At 42.1% G+C, this 24,709-nt stretch overlaps 2 protein-coding genes across 3 annotated transcripts in view; both read right to left on the bottom strand.

Annotated features, from left to right (window-relative positions):
• Positions 1-17,996, bottom strand: part of KAT14 (lysine acetyltransferase 14) — a 44,904-nt gene extending 26,908 nt beyond the window's left edge. For both annotated transcript variants that reach the window (XM_007960939.3, XM_007960947.3), the window contains exons 1-4: positions 17,738-17,996; positions 15,318-15,436; positions 9,610-9,731; positions 970-1,151 (exon numbers count right to left, since the gene is read on the bottom strand). In XM_007960939.3, coding sequence (XP_007959130.3) covers positions 970-1,151; positions 9,610-9,731; positions 15,318-15,436; positions 17,738-17,996 — 682 coding nt within the window. The remainder of the gene's footprint in view (positions 1-969; positions 1,152-9,609; positions 9,732-15,317; positions 15,437-17,737) is intronic.
• On the bottom strand, positions 17,487-22,831 carry PET117 (PET117 cytochrome c oxidase chaperone). Its single transcript, XM_007960968.3, has 2 exons — positions 22,587-22,831; positions 17,487-18,453 (listed from the first exon to the last, which is right to left on the bottom strand). Exons 1-2 carry the CDS (start codon positions 22,680-22,682, stop codon positions 18,304-18,306), a joined length of 246 nt encoding a protein of 81 aa, XP_007959159.2. The 5' UTR covers positions 22,683-22,831; the 3' UTR covers positions 17,487-18,303.
• Between the last annotated feature and the right edge of the window lie 1,878 nt (positions 22,832-24,709).

Below are 24,709 nucleotides of genomic sequence, written 5' to 3'. Positions count from 1 at the left end.
TTACACCCTTAAGTACTATTTGATTTTCTTCCCAATTATATTACAGTTCATCAGTCTGGTCCAGTGGCTCACCCTGTAATCCCAGCACTTTGTGAGGCCAAGGCAGGTGGATAGCCTGAGGTCAGGAGTTCGAGACCAACCTGGCCAACAGGGCAAAAGATGTCTCTAATAAAAATTTTTTAAAAAATTAGCTGGGCATGGTGGCATGTTATTTGGGAGGCTAAGGCACGAAAATCATTTGAACCTAAGAGGGAGAGGTTACAGTGTGCCAAGATTGCACCACTGCACTCCAGCCTGGGCGACAGAGTGAGACTGTATCTCAAATAAATAAACAAACAAACAAGTAAACAAATAAATATAAAAATTTTAAAGCTCATTGAAAACTTTTTAGATCATAAAACCAGATCAATATGTGATAGTAAGAAGTTACTGTTAACATCTTTTTAAATGTGAAAATGGCATTATGGTCAGGCTGCAAAAAAGAAAGAATCCTGATCTCTTGGAAATGAAATGTTGATTCCTGGAATTTGTTTCTATATAATCCAATAGTAAGAATGGGGAAGGTTGGGGGAAAGTATTGAGGATTTAGATAAAATGAGACTGTCAGGAGTTAATGTCAAAGTGAGGTGGAAGGTACATGGGAATTCATCATGTTATTTATTAAGGGAATTTTAAAACATCTTTTCACCTTTGTGAGAAGTTTAAAAACAAAAACCAGATGGAAAACATTGAACCTTTCAGATACCCTGGGAAATTTATAGAAATGATAGCTTGATTAGGAAGTGATAAAATGTTTTTATGTAGCATTTATTTATAGCACACACACAAGTGTCATCACAGAAGTATTAAGCAGAGTAGTTCCAGAGAGGCCTGCAAGCCATGCCCAGTGGAAGCAGGAGTGTCTCCTGGGCTCACACCCGCTTGGCTCTGGTCTGACCAGCATCTTTTGTACTGTTCTCACAACAGTACCTTTTATTTTCAAAGTAGAGGCAGACAACTTCTCTCCTTCAGGTTTCATCGTTGGGGGCTTGTTATGAACAAGTTTCCACCATCCCGGCTCTCCAAATTCCTGAGCACCTGAACGGAAGTACATGGGACTTCCCACGCTGAGGCAACCTGCCACGGTGCTCCACCAGGTGGACGTCTTTTTCCTAAAGAGTCCAAGAATTTGAAAATGATTGGCACTTCAATTTGCTCATTATACAGAAAAGACAGTCTGTGTATACTGTGACTCCCGGCCTGCAACATGCAATGGCACCTCCAGCTACTGAAGGAGCAGAGTACGAGAGGCAGGAGAGAGGCTCTGGAGTCCGCCTGCTTCAAACCCTGGCACTACCAACTTCTAGCAGCCTCGGTTTGTTCATCTGTAAAGTCAGGATAATAGAACTTACCTCACAGGGTTGCTAGGAGGATTAAACGAAATAATTCAAACAAAGCACGTAAAATACTTCTCATCACAATCATCACGATTATGGAATTCTACAGGCTAATTTTAATTAAGTTGCTTTTTTATGTGAATTAAGCACAGCTCCCAAGAATAAACCATACAAAAAGTGTAACTCCAAGCCTGGGCATTTTGTGATAGAAGTTAATCACCGGCTCCAGTAAACAGCTGATTTTACCGGAGAAGTCGCACACATCTCTCAATCTGATCCTATCTGCCTTGAAGCACTAGAGTGGTAACAAAACTGTTGCATGTTCCACAAGCACCTACTGCACGACAAAATAATCAAAACATACAAAATGTCAACTATTCGGGGTTCCCTGTTGAAAATCCTTTTAAGGCAACTGTTCTATTTCTACCTTGAAAACATAAATCGAATGCCAGAAATCCTAAAAGACAGTCTTTCACAAGAAGACCAGTCTAACAGTTTGAAGATAATGCTGGGAAGGCAAAGGAAAAGCATTCTGAGGAACAGAGATGTATTATTAATAGAAAACACAGAAAATAAATAAGCTAAGATACAGTAGGCATAAGCACTATCTGAGGCCGGGCATGGCAGCTCACGCCTGTAATCCCAGCACTTTGGGAGGCCAAGGCGGGTGGATCACCTGAGGTCAGGAGTTCGAGACCAGCTTGGCTGACGTGGTAAAACCCCGTCTCTAGTAAAAATACAAAATTAGCCAGGTGTTATGGCACACGCCTGTAATTCCAGCTACTCGGGAGGGTGAGGCAGGAGAATCTTTGAACCTGAGAGGCAGAGGTTGCAGTGAGCCAAGACTGTGCCACTGCACTCCAGCCTGGGCAACAAGAACAAAACTTGGTCTCAAAAAAAGCACTGTCTGAGATGGAGAGAATGAAACCCCCAACCTTTTGTTCCCAAAGTACCTAGCCTACATTCTTATCTTTTTCTAATCTTTCCAAACCCTAATACAAAATGTAACATAAACACATACAATAGAATATTATTCAGTCTTAAAAATAAAGGAAATCCTGTCATATGCTGCAATGTGGATAACCCTTGAGGACATTATGCTAAGTGAAATAAGCCAGTCCCAAAAAGACAAATACTGTATGGTTCTGCATATATGAAGTATTTAGAGTAATCAAATTCATAGAAACAAAGTAGAAAGGTGACTGCCTAGAGCTGTAAGGAGGGGAGAATGGAGAGTTATTTAATAGGGATAGAGTTTCAGATCTGCAAGCTGAGAAGAGTTCTGGCCATCTGTGAGTCTATATTCAAATATGTGAATATACTTAACACTACTAACTATACACTTAGAACTGGTTAAGATGGTAAATTTTCACTGTTTTCACTGCAATAAACAAACAAAAGTTTGGCAAACATAGTAAGACCTCATTTCTACAAAAAAAAATCAAAAATTAGCTGGGTGTGATGGCACGTGCCTGTGGTCCCAGCTACTTGGGAGGCTGAGGTGGGAGGATCACTTGTGCCTGGGGGGTCAAGGCTGCAGTGAGCCATGATTGTGCCACAGCACTCCAGCCTGGGTGACAGGATGAAACCCTATCTCAAACAAAAACAATAAAAAGATTGACAAAGACTCAAAAGATTTTAAAAACCAATGTGTTATTTAGTGTGTGGAAAATGGGTGCGTACTTGTACATTGACAGTGGGACTATACACAGGCATATACTTTCTGGAGGTTACTTTCATAACGTACAGCAAAATTGTGTGTATCCTCTGACCTCACAAATCTACTTCTAATCACAAAAACACAAAGGATATATATACAAGAATATTCCTCACAAGGCTAACTTAAACATACAAAAACTGGAAATAATATAAATCTTTATAAAGTTATTGTCCAGTGTTACAGATTTAATTGTGTTCTCCCAAAAGATGTTGAAGTCCCAGTACTTGTGAATGTGACCTTACGTGCCAACAGTGATCAGGAGGTCATGAAGTTGAACACTAATCCAATATGACTGGTGACCTTATACAAAGGGGAAACTTGGACAGAGAGACAGATGTGTAGAGAGGGAAGATGCATGAAGACACAGGGAGAATGTCATCTACAAGCCAAGGAAGGCCTGTGGCACAGAAGCTACGGAGAGGCATAGAACATTCTCTCCCTCACAGCCTTCAAAAGGAACCAACCCTATCAACACCTGGATTTCAGATTTCTAGCCTCTAGAACTGGAATACATTTCTGTTGTTTAAGCCATCCAGTTTGTGTTACAGCATCATTAGCAAACTAATAGAGCCAGCTAAATTACAGCACAGACACGTAACAAAATATTTGTATAAAATGGAATAAATTTATTGCCAGGACATATATAAATACAGTATTTATGAATGGCCTAAATAGTTTTCCCCCAAAATTATTATTGTGGTAAAATATACATAACATTTACTATCTTAATTTTTAAGAGTAGAGTTCAGTGGTATTAAGTACCTTTATATGGCACAATCACCACCACCATCCACCTTCAGAACGCTTTTCAAAGGGCAAAACTGAAACTCCACATCCGTTAAACAACTCCCAATTCCACCCTCCCCACCCAGTGCTGACAACCACCGATCTACTTTCTGTATCTGAGATTTTCACTACCCTAAGTATCTCAGATAAGTGGACTCACACAGTATGTTTTCTTGTGATTGGTTTGTTTCACACAGCATAATATCCTCAGGGTTCATCTACATTGCAGCATGTGCCAGAATGTCCTTCCTTTTTAAGACTGAATGATATCTACTGTGTCTATATGCCACATTTTACTTATCCATTCATCTACTGATGGACACTTGGGTTGGTTCCACATCTCAGTTATTGTGAATAATGCTGCTAAAAACATGGAGATACAAGTATCTCTGAGACCCTGCTTTCAATGCTTTCGAGTATATACCCAGAAGTGAAATTGCCAGATCATATGATCATTATATTTTTAACTATTTGAGGAAATACCACACCGTTTTCCACAATGATTGTACAATTTTATATTCCCACTAACACTGCAAAAGAGTTCCCATTTCTCCACATTCTCGCCCACAGTTGTTATTTTCTGGGTTTTTTTTTTTTTTTTTTTTTTTTTTGATAATTGTCATCCTAAGAGGCGTGAGGTGGTATCGTGTTAATAGATTTGATTTGTGTTTCTCTAATGATTAATGATGTTGAGCAGCTTTTGATGTGTTCATTGGCCATTTTTATATCTTTGAAGGAATGTCTATTAAATTCCTTTACCCATTTTTGCAATGGGGGGAGCTATAACAATGGCTGCCATCTCTTTGCCCCTCTATGATTAGAAGCAGCAATCAGTGATCAGAGCACAAGAGCACAAATACCCAATATTTGGAAAACAGGCTTATTTTTGCCCACCCTGGATGCTACAAGCTGTGTGTAAGCCACTCCAGAAACACACACACAGTTTTCTCCCTAGTGGCTAGAGAAGGCAGATGGGTAGCTGCTACTGCATTAAGAACTAAAATTGACCAGTATTAACCACAATCTGCTGTCTATGCCTTCCCTTGGAAGCTGTAAGCCTTTATTAGACTCCAGAGTTCCAAAATAGTTCCATCAGTCTGACTCTGCCAGTGCAACTGCTGTCTAGGCAGGAAGGCAGATGCTTCATATCTGCCACCTTCCCAGAATCCTCCTCATAAAGTTGATTGAAGTATAGATACTACAAATGCGTCTATCATATTTCATCAATTCTAAGATCCATTAACTTTAAGATACACCATTTTATGTACAAATAAGAGCTAACTACCAATTAAATTATGACATATCAGTAACCTTAAGATGTATCTAGTTGTCAGAGATGTCAAAATTTGCAAAATTATGTATCTTAAAATCGTAAAATACGGTACTAGAAGAAAATATTCAAGCTATTCTTCACTAATCAAAACTATACCTTCTGGAAGAATTCAAGGCTAGGACTAAAAGCAGATTAAATGAACAAACATTAGGCAATTATTTAGTAATAATTAAGTTTTCATATACTTTCTAACTTGTTTCTACAATGGTACAGAAAATTATTTAGGTTAGCACTAAAAAAAAAAACACCTTTCTACATTTAAACTTTAATAACATATTAAAGACATAAAAGAAAAACCTGTAAACATCTGAAAGAAAATTTAGAACTTCATTACACTGAATACTATTCTCCTAGATCTTGTGACAAATAAGAAATGGTTACAATTTTTAAGAATTTAAAGTATGTCCTGGCCAGGTACAGAGGTTCATGCCTGTAATCTCAGCACTTTGGGTGGCAGGCAGGTGGATCACCTGAAGTCAGGAGTTCAAGACCAGCCTGACCAATATGGTGAAACCCTGTCCCTACTAAAAATACAAAAATTAGTCGGGCATGTTCGGGTGTGCCTGTAGTACCGTCTCCACAGGCTGAGACGGGAGTATTGCTTGAACCTGGGAGGTGGAGGGTGCAGTGAGCTGAGATTGTGCCACTGCACTCCAGCCTGGATGACAGAGCAGGACTCCATCTCAAAAAAATAAGTAAGTAAGTAAATACACAAATAAATAAAATATGTCCTATGGATAGCAGAACGAAAATCTTTAGTAGCTATGAAAAAAAGTGTACCTTAAACATAAATGCTCTTTATAAACAGCTTCTCTGGGGTATGGTAATCTTGTTAACATACACACAGATATCTGAGCAAGTGGTAACTACCCAGGGGTAGTGGCTTCAGGGGATTTTCCAATCACTGATGTTTCAAGTGGAGTTCCCAAAGTGAAGAGCAGCACTGTAGCATGAAACCGGGTGGCAAGAATCATAGAGTGATTTCTAATTCTCTTTTGCTTCTTCTGGTTAGATCAAGAGACGTTTACTGCTTTAAATTCTCATTAACACTTGTAGCCTCCCTTTTTGACTGGAAAAGAAAGCCATGGCTTGCCATTATATGCCATGGGATCCAGCTACAATTTAACAGCAGTTTTATTTTTTATTGTTACATTCTATTTATGACAACTTATATAGGTTTCCCACTTACCATGATGATAAGTTTCTTTTAAAATTAATGTATTTTTTTAAGTGACTTGATTTAAATAGGAAGATCAAATTAATAAATCCAGTGATATACCAATATGGCCAACACACTAGATAACAGTTACACCACACAGAAATTGGAGAGTAATTAATGCCTTTCATTGGCATGTTAAAAAGAAATAAGGCTCAGCTGATTCCTCTCAAAACATGCTCTAGAAATGAACAAATGAAGCAACTAAACAACTTCTGTTAAACTCCAGCAATATCCTTAAAAACAGGCAATCTAAATCCAATTTCTTCCAGGAGATAACCCACTAAATAGAACAGCACTCGAAGATCATGAAAACATTCCAAGATCCAATTTTATCAGTTTTTTCCCTTTCTTATCCCTTATAAATGGGGTGCATTAAGTTCCATAAATAGTGCTATATCATTAAACTAAAACAACAGATTATTTCCTTATGAGAAAGAACCAGTTATAGTGTCGATTCTTTTCTTAGCACCACTAAATAGCTCAAGAACCAAAATAACCCCTTTTGTAAAAATGTAGGGAGTCTATTCCATTTTCTCACAGCAGCCTGCAGAAGGTCACCCTCCTTCTGACTGCCCTCCCGCATCTCAGTAACACAAGCAAAACTGTGATTCCTCAGCGTTGGAAGAAACAGAGGCTGCAGTGAGCCCCAAGTGAGGAAAAGCGTGAACTCCCTGCCCTGACCTGAAGCGGTCAGAGACTTTGTCATGTCTAAACTAATCTCATTACGTAAGATTCATGAATCTCACACAGGACTTCAGACAACAACAATCAGAATCTCAAACAAAAATTCACCAATGTGGTAGCAAACTCACAAGTACCCAAGAGCAATAAAAGTCTTGTCAGGTCCACGTGGACCTTTAGTGAAAATACATGGTTGCAAGGTCTGTGCATCAGCATCCCCGAGTCTAATGAACCAAAGCAGCCACTGAGGTGAGCACACAGCAGCAAACTCAAAGTGCAATGGTAAACACAGTGACTAATGAACAAGCCATATGCAGATGTGCCCAGACTTTGCTAAGCACTATGAAAAATAGTTAAACATATAAAAAAGTGTCTACTGAGTTAACAAAACAAATACTAGTAACACAAAACTCTATTAACGACCAGGCGCGGTGGCTCACGCCTGTAGTCCCAACACTTTAGGAGGCTGAGGCGGCGGATCATGAGGTCAGGAGATCGAAAGCATCCTGGCTAACATGGTGAAATCCTGTCTCTACAAAAAATACAAAAAATTAGCTGGGCATAGTGGTGGGCGCCTGTAGTCCCAGCTACTCGGGAGGCTGAGGCAGCAGAATGGCATGAACCCGGGAGGCAGAGATTGCAGTGAGCCGAGATCGCGCCACTGCACTCCAGCCAGGGCGACAGAGGGAGATTCCATCTCAAAAAAAAAAAAAAAAATTAACTAAGGGCAAGCTAAATACATACAGTCAGTAACCACCTTATTTTTCCTCTCTTGTCTTCCTAGAAGGCACTGCTGTGTTTTGGATTTTTTTGTTTGCTTGTTTGTTTGAGACGGAGTCTCGCGCAGTCACCTAGGCTGGAGTAAAGTGGCACCATCTCAACTCACTGCAACCTCCGCCTCCCAGGTTCAAGCAATTCTCCTGCCTCAGCCTCCCAAGTAGCTGGGATTACGGGCCCGCCAGCATGCCCAGCTAATTTTTGTATTTTTAGTAGAGACGGGGTTTCACCATGTTGGCCAGGCTGTTCTTGAACTCCTGACCTCAGGTGATCTGCCCACCTCGGACTCCCAAAATGCTGGGATTGCAGGCATGAACTACCGGGCCTGGCCTGGTTGGTGTTTTTTAAGAGATGGGGGTCTCACTATACTGTCCAGGCTGGCTTCAAACTCCAGGGCTCAAGTGATCCTCCAACCTTGGTCTCCTGAGTAGCTGGGACAACAGGCATGCCCCACCACACACAGCTTAAAAGAATGTAATAACCCTATCTCCTCAAGTGAAATATTGACTTATCCAACTCTTGAACAGTCTCATGTAACACAATTCTTATTTTTTAACATTCTAAGAATTTCTTCAAAAAATGTCATGTTCAGTTGAAATAAACACTTTCTTTTTTTTTCTTTTTAGATGGAGTCTCACTCTGTTGCCCAGGCTGGAGTGCAATGGAACGATCTTGGCTCACTGCAACCTCCACCTCCTGGGTTCAAGTGATTCTCCTGCCTCAGCCTCCTGAGTAGCTGGGATTATAGTTGCCTGCCACCACGCCCAGCTAATTTTTGTATTTTAGTAGAGATAAGGTTTCACCATGTTGGCCAGGCTGGTCTTGAACTCCTGACTAGAGGTGATCCATCTGCCTCGGCCTCCCATAGTGCTGGGATTACAGGCGTGAGCCACCATGCCTGGCCAAGTTTTCTTTTTTGTTTTTTCAATCTTAAAAAAGTAAAAACATTCTTTGGAATTCAAAAATTCTTTGTAATTGCCACAAGTAAACACCTAACAAGGTCAGGAACAGTGGCTCATACCCATAATCCTAGCACTCTGGAAGGCTGAGGCAGGAAAGCTGTTTGAGCCCAGAAGTTCGAGACCAGCCTGAGACAACATGAGACCCCCGTCTCTACAAAAATATTTAAAAATAAGGCCGGGAGCAGTGGCTCATGCCTGTAATCCCAGCACTTTGGGAGGCCAAGGCAGACGGATCACCTGTAGTCAGGAGTTCAAGAACAGCCTGGCCAACATGGTGAAACCCCGTCTCTATTAAAAATACAAAAATTAGCCAGGCATGGTGGCAGGTGTCTGTAATCCCAGCTACTCAGGAGGCTAAGGCAGGAGAATCACTTGAACCCGGGAGGTGGAGGTTGCAGGGAGCCAAGATCACACCACTGCACTCCAGCCTGGGGGATAGAGCAAGACGCTCCTCAAAAAATAAATAAATAAATAAATAAATAAATAAATAAATAAATAAGCCAGGCATGTTGGTGCACACCTGTAATCCCAGCTTCTCAGGAGGCTGATGCAGGAGGATTACTTGAGCCCAGGAGGTTGAGGATGCAGTGAGCTATGATCGCGCCACTGCACTCTAGCCTGGGTGACAGAGGGAGACTCTGTCTCAAAAAAATTAAAATAAATCTCTAACAAGGCTACATTAGGCAGTCTCAAATCTTGTATACTTCATTCTTTACATATTCCTTCAAGTATAAGATTTTTTGAAAACACATTACCTGTTCCCTAGTAAAAAAGTCCAATGTTTCTCAATAAAAGCGCAGATATCTTCTTTCCACCTGAAATAACCTTGACGTCCACTTCCTTCTAGAGACAAGTTGTACATTGCCAACATGACAACCTGAAACACAATTGAAACAAGAGGTGGGAGAACAGCACGGTTAGGGATGTTAATCTTGAGGAGGGAAATGTTTCTTCTGTTTTATATTCTGAGTAGGAATGGCGGGGAACAAAGGGAACAAAGGAAGGACAGTATCTTAGAATATTCCCAGGGTAGAATTTACTTCCTTTTTCACTTTCATTAGATATCACTAATCCACTTAATTATGTGCAGAACTAAGCATCTAATCCTTAGGTGCCACACACGCAGGGCTGTGTGGCTGAACTGATGGCTACAACAGAGCTGCCCCTGAATCAGCTGATAAACAGGCATTGTCCCAAGGATCTGCACCCTACACAGTGCAGTCCTAAATCAAAGGCTATCTTCTGACAGCAGGAGGCCTTCAGGTGCCTACTCCAGCCAGCATTTTCTGACCAATGGCACTACCCTTTATCAACTATCTTGAAAATCACCCTTGTATACACTTTTCTAAGCTCTTAGTGGGCAAAAACAAGATTCTCAGAATCTCAGAACTAAAAATAATGCTACATGCCATCTACTCGGTGACTCAGCCATTTTTACCTGTCAAACCCCTCCTTCAAATGAAATCAGCATTAGAGGAGAAACAGACAACTGAAAGGCCCCGCCACTCAGCCCATTCTCGAAGGACTCCAAGACACCCCCACAGCTCAAGATGCAAACTCTTAATCTAATCTAATCTACTCTTATTTTACAGATGAGGAATTCATGGCCCCAAATGGGGAAGTATTTTCCAGAAATATAAATAACATATGCTCACTGTAAAATACTTCAGTAATATAGAAAAGAGCAAAGGAGGAAGTAAAAATCACTTGAAATCCACCATCAAGAAATAATCCCATCCTTTCAGACATTTTTCTTTGAATCTATACTCATATACTCATATAGATTTTTTTTGTGTTTGTTTGTTTGGTCCTTTTGAGACGGAGTCCCACTGGGATGCCTAGGCTGGAATGTGATGGTGCGATCTCGGCTCACTGCAACCTCCGATTCCTGGGTTCAAGCAATTTTCCTGCCTCAGCCTCCCGAGCACTGGAATCTCAGATTTGCACCACCATTCCTGGCTAATTTTTGTATTTTCAGTAGAGACAGGGTTTTGAACTCCTGACCTCAAGTGATCCACCCGCCTCGGTCTCTCAAAGTGCTGGAATTACGGATGTGAGCCACTGCATCCAGCCTAATCCTTATTTCTATAAAGAGCATCCTGTATCTGTAAGGAGTGTAGTAAATTGCAGTTAACGCCCCCAACATCTGTATTCACAGCATTAAATCCCCAACAGTCTTACAGAAAGACCTGTATCTACACCACTCAAAGGGGCCCAGTAATTCTGACCCTTCACTAACCAAGTTTCAAATTCCCCCATTATTAAACTGGCAATAGTTGCAGACAGTCTAAAAACAATTAACTCCATGAACAGATTTTTTAAAATGTCTTCCAGTTATACCTGCATCTGGTCGACACCAGCCAACAAACATCTTCCTTTAAGCAATGAATATTCATGAGAAGTTAGTGTTTAATGGGCATGGACTTTCATTTTGTAAAGATAAAAAAATTCTGGAGGTGGATGGTGGTGGTGATTACACAGCAATGTGAATGTACTTAATTCCACTGAACTGTACATTAAAAAATGGTAAACTATATGTTATACATATTTCACCACAAGTTTAAAAAATAATTATTGCTCAATAAATAATTTAAGAAAATCATAGAACAAGCTTTGCCCACTCTCAGAAGAGTATCTCAGAAACATGTATTTGTTGATAATCTCAGTGATAAAGTATCTGTCATTTTATTTCTATGACTTTTCTGTATAATTGAGACATTTTATGACTTTAAAAAGTTAAAGTTTGCATATTTACTTGAAAACAACTTTTTCTATTATCACTTAATCTTTACTGGGAAAACTATAAACTAATATATAAAGGACCTGTTTATATTTTAGGTCTCGTCTCCTGGAATTTATGATCTAAAAGAATGAATCCCAGGCCAGGCATGGTGGCTCACACCTGTAATCCCAGCACTTTGGGAGGCTAAGTTGGGTGAATCACCTGAGGTCAGGAGTTCAAGACCAGCCTGGACAACATGGTGAAACCCTGTCTGTACTAAAAATACAAAAATTAGCTGGGCATGGTGGCGCATGCCTGTAGTTCCAGCTACTCGTGAGGCTGAGGCAGGAGAATCGTTTGAATGCAGGAGGCAGAGGTTGCAGTGAGCCATTGCACTCCAGCCTGGGCAACAAGAGTGAAACTTCATCTCAAAAAAAAAAAAAAAAAGAACACCAGTTTAGTTTTCCGTTCTCATGCTACCAGACCAAGTTCATCAGTAATGAAGCTGATCTTGTGGACCAATGTATCCACAGGGCCTAGCTCAGAGCTGGCAGGTACTCAGTATATGCTGAAGAACAGTAGAAAAATAATGGGCAAAGATCAATCATGGTATCCTTACTTGTGCCGTAAGAATGAGTCTCCAGGAAAAGAATGTAAAACCTTCCCTATTCTTCCCAAATGTCTGATAAAGTTTCTCCTCTGTATGGAACTGCTATTCACAGGAGTCACCAAGGAGGAGGAAAGGACACAGAAAGGGAGCGTGGCAGGAAGGGGCCTTTTAATCAGGAGATCAGACCTCTTTACTGTATTTTATAATACAAACAAAATGCTGTTTGTGTTACACGCATTTCTACATATTTCTTTGGTAAATCTTTCAAAGTTTAAGATTTAAAGACAGAAAACCCACATTTCAATATACTAAGAATGTGGCTACATCAATGGAGTCTATTCAAGACCAACTGATTCTCTTTCAGGTCTTCAACAAGAGATGGGCTTTTTCAGATGCAACTAGAAATACTGGTCAGTTGTTTGCTAAGATTCAGATATATGTAACCTAAGTTATCACTTCACCCTACCAGGTTAGTATCCACCATCAATATGTCTTTTGGAAGTGAAAAAATAATTTGCAAGTTATGTCAGTCTAATTAAATATGCAAAGTGGCCAGGCACAGTGGCTCACACCTATAATCCCAGCACTTTGAGAGGCTGAGGTGGGTGGATCACCTGAGGTCAGGAGTTCGAGACCAGCCTGGCTAACATGGCAAAACCCCGTCTCTACTAAAAATACAAAAAATTAGCCAGGCATAGTGGCGCGTGCCTGTAATCCCAGCTACTAGACAGGCTGAGGCAGGAGGACTGTTTGAACCTGGGAGGCGGAGGTTGCAGTGAGCTGAGATCGTGCCACTGCACTCCAGTCTGAGCAACAGAGCAAGACCGTGTCTCAAAAAGATTTAAAAATAAAAAAAAAGTAAATAAATATGCAAAGTGAGCCAATATTACATAGTCTGAGCAAAATAAGCAAAAGCCAGCTTTTCTTTTAAAAAGACCCACTACACAAAACTCACATTTTTGAAAATAACAAATTACATATATTTGCTCTTCTTCCATTATATAGCTTTTATGAGAAACCACTTGCAGGACAAATACAAATCTACCTGCGTGCACATATCACAATACTCTATTAATAAGATCTTGCCTACACACAGTATCCCATATACACTTGAGAAAAATGTCCCAGTTATAATATTCATAAGGCTCTATCCTCAATACAAACTTCTCTTCATTTTCTACTTACATTTTTTTCAGGCAACTCAAAGAAAAGTCTTCCTAATTCAACACTGACAGATTTCATCAGATGTCCTAATAAAGCACTGATAATTAAGATAATAGACTAAGGCTGCTAAGGCAACTACCATTTACAACGAACACCATAAGTGGCTAAAATGGTGTAATTTAAAATCTTTCTCATCGATCTATTTATTTCCTTCAAAGTAAAAAGTGCTGTGGGTAATTATCTTGTTGATCTGTTTATTATCAAAATTAAGTATAGAATGTCAGCTGTCTTGGGGCAGAGGCCTTAGCTGTCTCGTTCACCACAGTAGTCTCAGGCCTAGAACAGTACCTGGTTCATAATAGATTTGCTGAATAGATAAATAGATAAATACATAAATAGATTTGCTGAATGAATGAATGAACATAAAAACTAAGCAATATATAATTCTTTTTTTTTTTTTGAGACAGGGTCTCACTCTGTCACCACCTAGGCTGGAGTGCAGTGGCTTGATCACAGCTCATCCCAGCCTCAACCTCCCAGGCTCAAGCAACCCTCCCACCTCAGTCTCCTGAGAAGCTGGGACCACAGGCGTGCACCACCACCACACTCAGCTAATTTTTGTATTGTTTTGTTTTGTTTTTTTGGTTTTTTTTTTGAAACGGACTTTCACTCTTGTTGCCCAAGCTGGAGTGCAGTGGCGCAATCTCAGCTCATGGTAACCTCAGCCTCCCGGGTTCAAGCGATTCTCCTGCCTCAGCTTCCCAAGGAGCTGGGATTACAGGCATGCACCACCACGCCCAGCTAATTATGTATCTTTAGTAGAGACGGGGTTTTTCCATGTTGGTCAGGCTGGTCTCGAACTCCTGAACTCAGGTGATCCGCCCCACCCGGCCTCCCAAAGTGCTGGGATTACAGGCATGAGCCACCGCGCCTGGCCTGTTTTTTATAGAGACGGGGTTCCACCACGTTACCCAGGCTTGTCTCCCGAGCTCAGGTGATCTGGCCGCCTCCGCCTCCCAAAGTGCTGGGATTACAGATGTGAGCCACCATGTCTGGCTTCATTTGGTTTTTGAACTAAAAAGTATACATTGATACCTTATTATTATTCATATTATACATTAACCTATTGATATAGAAACAAAACCAAAACAATTTAATACAACCTGGAGATCAGTAAAAAGCTATTGTTTAGGACACAGCTGGCTTAGATTAGCATGTTGGTATTAGAGACAGTTAAAAATGAACAAGTATTTCAGCAAACAAAAATTCAAACATCTCCGAGTTCAAATGCAGAAAAGCTGAGTTATGTTGGTTTTTGCAATCAGTCACCTTCCTTCTTCCAAATCTATTTTCAACATAGCCATCTTTCCACTTTAAAAAAAGTTTTATTGTTCTTAAAATGGCTGCCAGGAAAATGAGATTTTCATTTTCAATTATAATCAGAGCTTGGTATTACATATAAATGAAATCATGAGATTCTCAAGGCTCTCAAGCCTAATTTGCCAAGTCAGCAGTGAATATTTTTCTTTTTTTTTTTTTTGAAAAGGAGTCACACTTTGTTGCCCAAGCTGGAGTACAGTGGCGCGGTCTGGGCTCACTGCAGCCTCCGCCTCCCAGGTTCAAGCGATTCTCCTGCCTCAGCCTCCTAGGTAGCTGGGATTACAGGGGCCCACCACTAGCCAGTTAATTTTTGTATTTTCAATAAAGATGGGGTTTCACCATGTTGACCAGGCTGGTCTCGAAGTCCTGACCTCAGGTGATCTGCCCGTCTTGGTCTCCCAAAGTGCTGGGATTACAGCGAGTATTTTTCACTCCCCTCTCCATATATTCGGTATCTAATTTCATTGCGAAATAAAAAGTGCCCCTCCAAACAACTCAAAAGCTCATCCCTAAGTTTCTAGATATTCATTCCAACAAACTCCTGGGGGAACCACCCTCATGGACTCGGGGAAGGGCTTTTTACTCACTTGCTGCCATGTCAGCTTCAGCCTTTCATACTGCTCCTTGCCATCTGCTGAGCAATCCGAACAAGTAAACCTAAAAAAATTATCACCTTTAAGGTAACTGAGCTGTTCCCTCAGCTGACCTAGGAGAAAAACAAAAAGTCACATCACGGGTTTATCTAGAGCAGCGGTAACCCAAAGGTTTAATCCATTTATCACCCAGATTTTCCTTTCCTATGTTGAGTCGTATTTTCTTCAGACAACTCACAATTGCAAGATGGGGAAAAGGAAGGGAGTAAGAAAGATTTCTAATACCAAGTATACGCCCACTAAGATCTGTAGGATCCAGTAACTTTTAGGAGAAAGGTACTGGAAAAGCAGGTATTATTGCTGGATTTCCCAACTGTCACATTCCTGACTCCCAAAGGCAGGTCTCTTCACACATTCTTTCAAAAAATTTGAGCTCCCTCTGCATACCAGGCACTGGGCTAGGAACTGGGAATACAAAGTCCAAGACAGAAAATGGTGCCTGCTCTCACAGGTTTGCACTTCCCTGAGGGCTGCATAGAAAACAGGTGATCACAACAGCACAGTGGTTCTCCATGCTCACAGTGCATTGGAATCACCCAAGTTGTTCTTGGTTTTCTAAATATGCTTGGTTCTAGCCCAGATAAAATTAATCAATTTCTAAAGCAGGGCCTAGGAGTTACATTTCTTAAAGTCCCTCAGGTGATGCTGATGCTCTGTGACACATGAAAACCAAAGGAGTGGAATGTGATATGTACCACAGGGCAGTGTGAGGGTAAATAAAAGGGGGGCCCAATCTATATTAGTGGGAGGCTTAGGATTAGAAATTGGCCAGGTGAAAAGGGGTGTCTTTGTGTTTAGGGAGAATGGAGGCTGTGGAGATGCATATTCCAGAGGAAAAAAACTGTGCAAAGTCCTAAGGATAAGAATTGTTTGTGAAGAATGAGAAGTTCACCCTAACTGCAAAGTTGTGTGGAGATCAAAGAAGATACAGTTAGCAGGGTCCTGACCACAAAGGGCAGTTTCAAATTTGTCCTCACAGGATAAAGGTAAAGCCACTGAGAATTCAGGCATGAACCTGAAATTAATAAGCAGAGACCGCTCAGAAGCAAAAACCGTCTAACTAGTAAATTCTACATTTCCTGTGAAAATGTTACTATTAATTTGTTGTAACAGTGACTAAATTTGAAGTTGAACCCATTTTAAGAAAAACATTTCCGCATGCCAGAAAATGACCCTCTTCACAATTATATATGTATTTCTCTGACTTGGTTACAAATTATATTACACAAAGGCATTCCTCAAGTAGTGTATCTTTACTAGGCTCTTGCCTAACGGGAAAATCCTGTTTCAGTAGGAACCATGTGATAGCTGGCAAGCCACGCTCCTCAAGTGCCAGGAAGCTGGCCATTGAAAATCTCAAGATTAGGGCCGAGCACAGTGGCTCATGTCTATAATCCCAGCATTTTGGGAGGCCGGGGTGGGTGGATCACCTGAGGTCGGAGTTCAAGACCAGCCTCAACCTGGAGAAACCCTATCTCTACTAAAAATATAAAATCAGCCGGGCATGGTGGTGCATGCCTGTAATCCCAGTTACTCGGGAGGCTGAGGCAGAAGAATTACTTGAACCTAGGAGGCGGAGGTTGCAGTGAGCCAAGATCACACCATTGCACTCCAGTGTGGGCAACAAGAGCGAAACTCTGTCTCAAAAAAAAAAAAAAAATTGCCAGGTGTGCTGGCAAATGCCTATAATCCCAGCTACTTGGGAGGCTGAGGCAGGAGAATCACCTGAACCCAGGAGCTGAGATCGCTCCATTGCACTCCGTCCTGGGCAACAAAAGCAAAACTCCACCTCAAAAAAAAGAAAAGAAAAGAAACCCCTCAAGATTGAGGCAGTCAGGGAGTGTGTATGATGCATCTCTTGCCAGCAGAAAAAAAGGAAAATGGGAAAAAAGACTGGTCCTAGAAAAAGGGCAAAAAACCCCTTCAATCTGCTAATTCTAACCTCTTTTCAGTATACAATAAGAGGAGTTCTTTATATAAGTTAAACATTAACAAAGTAATTTTTATAAACTTGAACATGAATTCAACACTGGGACTGGAATTGGCCCTAAATCTCTATGATCTTGTTAGAAAAACATGGCTAATTCTTTAAGTAACACAGGATTTCCAAGTTTCTCAATTTTATTGAGTTACCATCAAAAGTGTTAATTTAACAATGTGATAGAGGTTGACAGTAAGTTTCATTAGTACAAACGTGCCTATGTCTTATATAAATTTATACCTGATCGACTAGGAATAAATATAATTATCTTTTTATTTAGGTCTCTTTTACACATTCACGCTTCTTTCACAGGTTGGAAAAACAAACCTTCACACAGGAATTGACAAATCAAAGGGAGTGAGAAGCTCCTTACTGGCTGGTATCCATTTTTGGCACTTGTCACAGAAGTAGGACAGCTGCTCCTCCATCCACGACACGTCTCCTTCATCACTGTTGAGGGAATCCCCACTCTGGTCGTGCGATAAGTCCACGGATGCCTGGTCCTCGGATTCGACAATCAGGAGCGTCTCTCCCTCCACTTCACCTTCCTCCAGTCCTTCTGAGGTCGATGTTCTCGTGGCTTCGTCATCATGCCGACTGATCAGACTACTCAGGTGGATGCTACTATCCATCCCTTCCTTCTCACAAGCTCAGCAGTGGTTCACAGTAACAACCCTAAGCTCTGGACAATGACCTTAACAGGGCTTCTACCAGGATCACACAGACAGAGACTCTTCCAAAGAGTGTCTGCCCACACTCCTTTATTCAGATATAAGGGACCCTGAAAGCAGTAATTTACAATAGATGATCCACTGTCCTTTATTTGATCAAGTGTAAAAGGACAGTGACCAGAAAAAATATGAAGATACTACTAAGCTACTCTCCATCAACACACACACAAACTCGTGTTGTCTGTCCAATAGATACTTCACATTCAAGTCATGATTTTTGAGATCCTTTTGCCAATAACATCTTCTCTCTTTCTGTTTCAAGTTGCTCAGTCAAAATAATCTGTTCTCCCAAAAGACGAATGTTTTCTTTTTTCCGAATTTGCCTCTCAATGTCTCTGATAACTCCGTCACGAAGCCTCTAAAAACGTAAGAAACAGATTTCAGTAACATCCCGAACAGGTGGTCCCCATCCTTGTGCCATTCAAATCCAAATAACAGTGTTACCAAAATACACTTAAAACTTTCAGATTCCAAATACCCAGTTACTATTTTAATTTTCTGTACAAATGTAAAATGTAATAACCGATCAAATAAATTTGGTAGTGTACTAAATGTTATTACTGAAATGATTTCTTATCATACTTTAAGAAATTCCTGAGCATTTAGTACAGAAAATGTAATGGGAAATAATAGAAAAAAAAAAACAAAAAAAAACTGGCACTATGTTAAATTTTTTTTTTTAATTTATTTTTTGAGACAAGAGTCTCGCTCTGTCAACCAGGCTGGAGTGCAGTGGTGTGAACTCAGCTCACCGCAACATCCGCCTCCGGGGTTCAAGGGATTCTCCGGCCTCAGCCTACCAAGTAGCTGAGACTACAGGCGCGCACCACCAGGCCCAGCTAATTTTTGCATTTTTAGTAGAGACAGGGTTTCGTCACGTCAGCCAAGCTGGTCTCGAACTCCTGATCTCAAGTAATCCACCTGCCTCAGGCTCCCAAAGTGCTGGATTACAGGCATGAGCCACCGCACCCAGCCAATGTTAAATTTTTAAAGTTTAATTGATATGTAATGCTTTAAAAACTTGGCGAGTTACTATAGTAACACTCTAAACTACTCTTCAGTTAGCAATTATCCTAGCTGAACAACAAACATCTAGAGAAAAAAATGCAGATTACTAAAATCTGAACTTGGCTTCTAGCATGTAAAGTTAAAAATGTAAAAATCATGAATTATTAATTAATTATATAACATAGAAAGAAGAAAAAGAAGAATGCTACTACCAGAGGAAAAAATAAATGCTCATCAATGGTAGTTACCTTAGTAAGCACTAAAAAACCACAGCATTTCAGAACATGGACCTGGCACCCAAGATGAGACTTTTAAAAACATCAGTTTAGTCATTACTAATAACTAACATTTTATAGTTTATTGCTCACAAAATACTCTACAAGTTTTAGGCCAGGAATGGTGGCTCACTCCTGCAATCCCAGCACTCCTGTAATCTTAGGCCAAGGCAGGCAGACTGCTTGAGCTCAGAAGTTCTAGACCATCCTGGGCAACATGGCAAAATCCCGTCTCTAGCAAAAATACAACCAAAAAAACAAAATTGCAGGGAGTAGTGGTGTGTGCCTGTGGTCCCAGCTACTCCTGAGGCTGATGTGATAGGATCACCTGAGCCTGGAGGAACAGACTGCAGACAGCTGAGATTGCACCACTCCACTCCCACCTGGGTGACAGAACAAGCCCCCATTTCTAAACAAATAAATAAATAAATAAATAGGTTGTTTGTTTGTTTTTTGAGGAGTCTTGCTCTGTCGCCCAGGCTGGAGTACAATGGCACAATCTTGGCTCACTGTAATCTCCACCTTCTGAGTTCAAGTGATTCTTGTGCCTCAGCCTCCCCAGTAGCTGAGATTACAGGCGTGCGCCACCAGGCCTGGCTAACTTTTTTGTATTTTTAATAGAGACGGGGTTTCACCACGTTGGCCAGACTGGTCTCGAACTCCTGACCTTAAATGATCTGCCCGCTTCAGCCTCCCAAAGTGCTGCTACCATGCCTGGCCAATAAACAGTTTTTAATAGTGGCTGTATAGAGTAGAACTAATGGGAGTGGGGCCCAGGGCCTACGTATGTTTGTGGGGCTTTTTCCAAATTATTTTACCTATTTTTAAAACTCACCTAATATAAAACCTACTTGCTGGACCTCCTCCAGGTCTACAGCTTCATTATGAGGGATTTGAAGGAGTCCCAGGATTGATATAACTCAGCTGAAACCCAACTGTCTTGAACTATGCACCCTGGGCAAGATCCCCACTGAGACAAAAACGGAGGTGCTTATTCCACTCCCCGGACCACAGGTCTTCCTGTCCTGTGCTTCTTACACCATGACACACCGATACCCACACTCCCAAGCCCACACCATTTACCAGAATCATTCCTTCCACACCTGCCTCCCATCCTACCCTTCCTTCTCAGAGGTGTCATGTGTGCTTATGATCTGGCTCTCCATCCCATCATTTGCTATCTTCTAGGCTTCAAGGTCTATGCTGATTGCCTCACACATCCTTCCTGTGACCCTCACTGAACTAACTACCTTTCTAACCACTAAAGACCTCTTTATTCTTCCAACCCTAACACCTAGAACTCTGGCTCCTCATGTAGCACTGCTTAATTTTTGCTAGGTTCCTGTGAGGATTAAAGATGATAAACATAAAGTGCTTAATACACTGCCTGGTATGTGGTAGACGGTCAGGAAACAATATTCGTTATTTAATTTTTTGCTACCTTGAATCTTCTGACACATCCAATGTGCGAAATCATTTGTCCTACTCTTTCCCACTGCTATTAATACAATGTAAGCCCCTAATGAAGAACCAGACATAAAAGGAAAAAAAAGAAACACACACACACACACACACACACACGTTATTCTGGTCAGCCTTTTCAACCCGGTCAACATTTTCTTCATCTCTAACTTCCAAATAACCACTTTTCCACTCTGTAACACAACGGTTCTTAGCCCTGTGTTAAAATTCTCTGGGTTGCTTTTAAAACATTGCTGAACCAGCTCCCCATCCCCAAGAGATTCTGGTTTAAACGGTCTGGGGTGGGGACCAAGCCTTAGTCACAATGTAAAAACTTTCCGGAAAGGTCTGCTGTTTAGCTAGGGTCCAAAGCCAAGCTCTAATCCATCCCTACCCAAACCCTTCAAAAACCACTTCACTGACGTCAGAACAACATCTGTCATACTAAATTTTACTCCATCTCAAGTTTTCCCAGGATCAACATCTTTTCGTTTTCCTTCTAAAAAGGCGGAAGTCTTCTGCCTCTATTCCAAAAGCTAGCCCCTTAGGAGCACATTTTAATCCCAAATCTCTGATCTCTCCTGTGCCCTTTCATTAAGTCATCTCACCCCCATCCCCCTCGTCAAAATTCTTGTATCATCACATGCTTCCTCTCTTCTAATTTCCACAGTCTGTGAACACCAGGAACAAAGACCTCATCCGCTTCATCTCTGTATGTCAAGCACACAGCACAGTCCAAAGCTCTGGGTAGGCAAATCAAGAAAAGACTGTTTACTCTTGATTCATCCTGCCCATTATTTTCACTCTTGGTGAACTAGGTTCAACCCCAATCACTGCCAAGTTGTTCTCTGAAAATTCACCAACGACCCAATTCCCCGTTCTCAGCACGGTTGTGAATCACCGATAAACTCTGGAAGAGTGGAGTTTCCTCATCTTCGTATTCCCAAGGTGCTTACTGAGGTAGCTTCCACACAGCAATCAGCCATTAAAGGTCTGCCAACTTGAGTAAGAAAGAAAATATGAACTGAGAGGAAAGAATAGATGGTCAGTCACTGCTGATCAGTAGGTCACGGATATTCCCTGAAATAAAAGTATCAAAAAGAAAATCTGGAGGCTGTTATCTCTGTCGTTCCCAGATTCCAGTTTACACAGCAAACTGTTCATTTAAAAGAGAAGTTCAACTATCTCACCAAATTATCTTGGTCAAAGGCGTGGAGAACGAGTATGGGGAGGGGGGCTCCCTTACCATAGGATAAAATCAAAAGCACTTAAAACACTTTAGGCTTTAGCCCCAACCTTGGGCCAGGAGAGAGGTTGGTAACTTGCAGAATGCACCCCAAGAAACTCCTTCCCCGCCTTCTATTTTCTAGCGGCCCAAGTGACATGTGGAAAGGTCCGCACTCTGCGGGCCAACTGTGACTTGAAAACAGAGCCTCTGGGCACCCCAAAAGCGTGCGAGCCGTGCGAGTGTGGAGCAAGGCCACTTCAGCGCGGAGCTCCCAAGGCACTAAGCCCGGCGGCCGGGTCTTCCTGAACCACCAGGCTGCACACGCCTGCCGGGAGCTGCAGCGCCCGGAGCCCAGCAGGGCGGCCGCCGGCTGCAGCCACAAATGCGTGGGGTGCAGGGACGCGCCACCGCGGGGAAAAGACACGAGGACGAACTGAGGAACCGAACCGGCAGAGACCACGAGAGGCCCCAGGTCGCCGCTGCGCGCGGGCCCGGAAGAGACGGTCACATGACACCGACCTGCCGGTCCCACTGCTGCTTCACATGTACGCCGGCCACTGTGGCCGCCGTCAGCAACACCGAGAGGCCCAACACCACCTTCGAGCTCCTCGACATCCCCGCGCTGGCCGCCGCGGCCTCTCTCACCCGCTTGCCCGGGGCGCAGAGGCCTCCGCAGAGTGCGCGCCGCCGCCGGTTCGGCCCAGGCTCGACCCCTCGAGCGCAGAGCCCCAGCCGTCGCGTGCGCCGCCCGCCGCTGCCAGGCGCGAGCAATCGAGAGCCGAGCATAGAGCGGCGCCCCGACTCTGCGGACACTTGGCTTCACTAGGGGCCTCCTGCACACCCCGCAGGCGACAGCGTTAGACCACCCCCAATTCAAATTCTAGGAGTCCCGGCCCAAACTGGCCCCGGCACCTTACGAGGGTGGAGGGTAGGGGTTCCACGCCTCAGCCAGTTCAGTACCAACCTCACCCCGGGCGGGGTCTGGGTACCGCGCTGACCCCTCTCCCACAGACGTCCCTTCTGAGCGCCTGACTGATCCAGAAGCCTTGCTCAATACCGGGTTCACCTAAACGCAGCCCCTCATTGCTCCTTTGGCGGGGCAGGTGCCACCAGGAGACCGCCTCGTTGGGCAGCTTCAGAGGCGCGGGCTTCCCATCCATGGAGTTTTTGCCTGAGGACCCATTATTAAACGCTGTAGTCGCGGTCACCTGGTTTCACCTTGACGCTGTGGGGCGACTGGTCAGGCTCGGATTATTATTATTATTATTTTGATACAGTCTCTCTCTGTCGTCCAGGCTGGAGTGCAGTGGCGCGATCTCGGCTCACTGCAGCCTTACCGGATTCAAGCGATTCTCCTGCCTCAGCCTCCCGAGGGGATTATAGGCGTGAGCCACCGCGCCTGGCCCCATGAATCTTTGTGATCACTTTTACACCCAAGTTTCCGCACCAGTAATACAGGATTCCTTATGCCCACATTACTAGGGAAATAAATGATAGAATGAAGGCTTGCGCTGGAAATAGTTAAGCAATTGTGCAAGACGCATTTTCACTTCTTCCTTGGGTAGAAAAGGCAAGGCCTCCCAGAAACTTTAAGTATCTGATAGAGCAGTCAATGAAGACATGTTTATCATTCAATAATTCTTTCCCACTAGAATTCACAGAGAACCAGCTTCCTCCGGTGGACACGGCTATAGACAGTATTGATTAAGCCTCACCAGGGACTTTTACAACATTCATCACTGTTCATAGTGCTTTACTATTCCAGTCTCTTATGTGAGCGTAAATGGCATAAGGGGACTCTTGCTCTTAAAGGTATCTTTAAAGACACCTTTTTCAAATGTCATTTTGTCCTCTGCATTTTTTGCAGCCTAGAGAGAATGTACCACTGAAATGGAAAATGGAGTTCTTGCTGTAATGAACTTTGGAGTGAGAAGAAATTCAATTCAGGGTGTATTTGCATATTTCTCTTAAAAAATTATATTAGACTTCTTTTTATTCGTGGTATATCCTAGATATTTTTCCCTGTAAATCAGTGAGCCTTCAACAGAGCTGTATGTCCTTAGAATGTACATCAGGGAATTAGATCAATCACCTTTCGTTTTATTGTGACTAATTTTTCAACTTGTTTTCTTGAAATGTACTCTTTTTTTTCCTTTGTTTTCAGGATACCAGAAGCAAAAAAAAAAAAAAAAAAATTCTACTTTTAAGAAATCATTATTAACTGTGTCAAATAAAAAAGTGGGTTGGGGCACTTAAGGAGGTCTTGCAAAAAAAAAAAAAAAAAAAAGTAGGTTTATCTGTTTAAATATTTATAAAACTAAGCAGTATATTTTCCGTGATTATTGTCGCATAAACTACTGATGTGTGAGAGTGACTACATATCATCAAACTGGGAAGCAATTATTATTTTTTTTTCTTTTCTTTACTTTTTTTCTTTTTAATTGAGACAGGGCATCGCTCTGTCTTCCAGGCTGGAGTGTTGTGGTGTGATCTCGCTGCAACCTTTGCCTCCCAGATTCGAGTGACTATTGTGTCTCAGCCTCTGGAATAGTTGGGGTTACAGGCCTGAGCCACCACGCCCAGCTAATTTTTGTATTTTTAGTAGAGATGGGGTTTCACCGTGTTGGTCAGGCTGATCTAGA

Source organism: Chlorocebus sabaeus, chromosome 2, assembly GCF_047675955.1.
Source record: "Chlorocebus sabaeus isolate Y175 chromosome 2, mChlSab1.0.hap1, whole genome shotgun sequence".
In the NCBI taxonomy this organism is placed as follows: domain Eukaryota; kingdom Metazoa; phylum Chordata; class Mammalia; order Primates; family Cercopithecidae; genus Chlorocebus; species Chlorocebus sabaeus.
The sequence above is the reverse complement of the archived record's forward strand: the minus strand, read 5'-3'. Positions and strand labels throughout refer to the sequence as shown.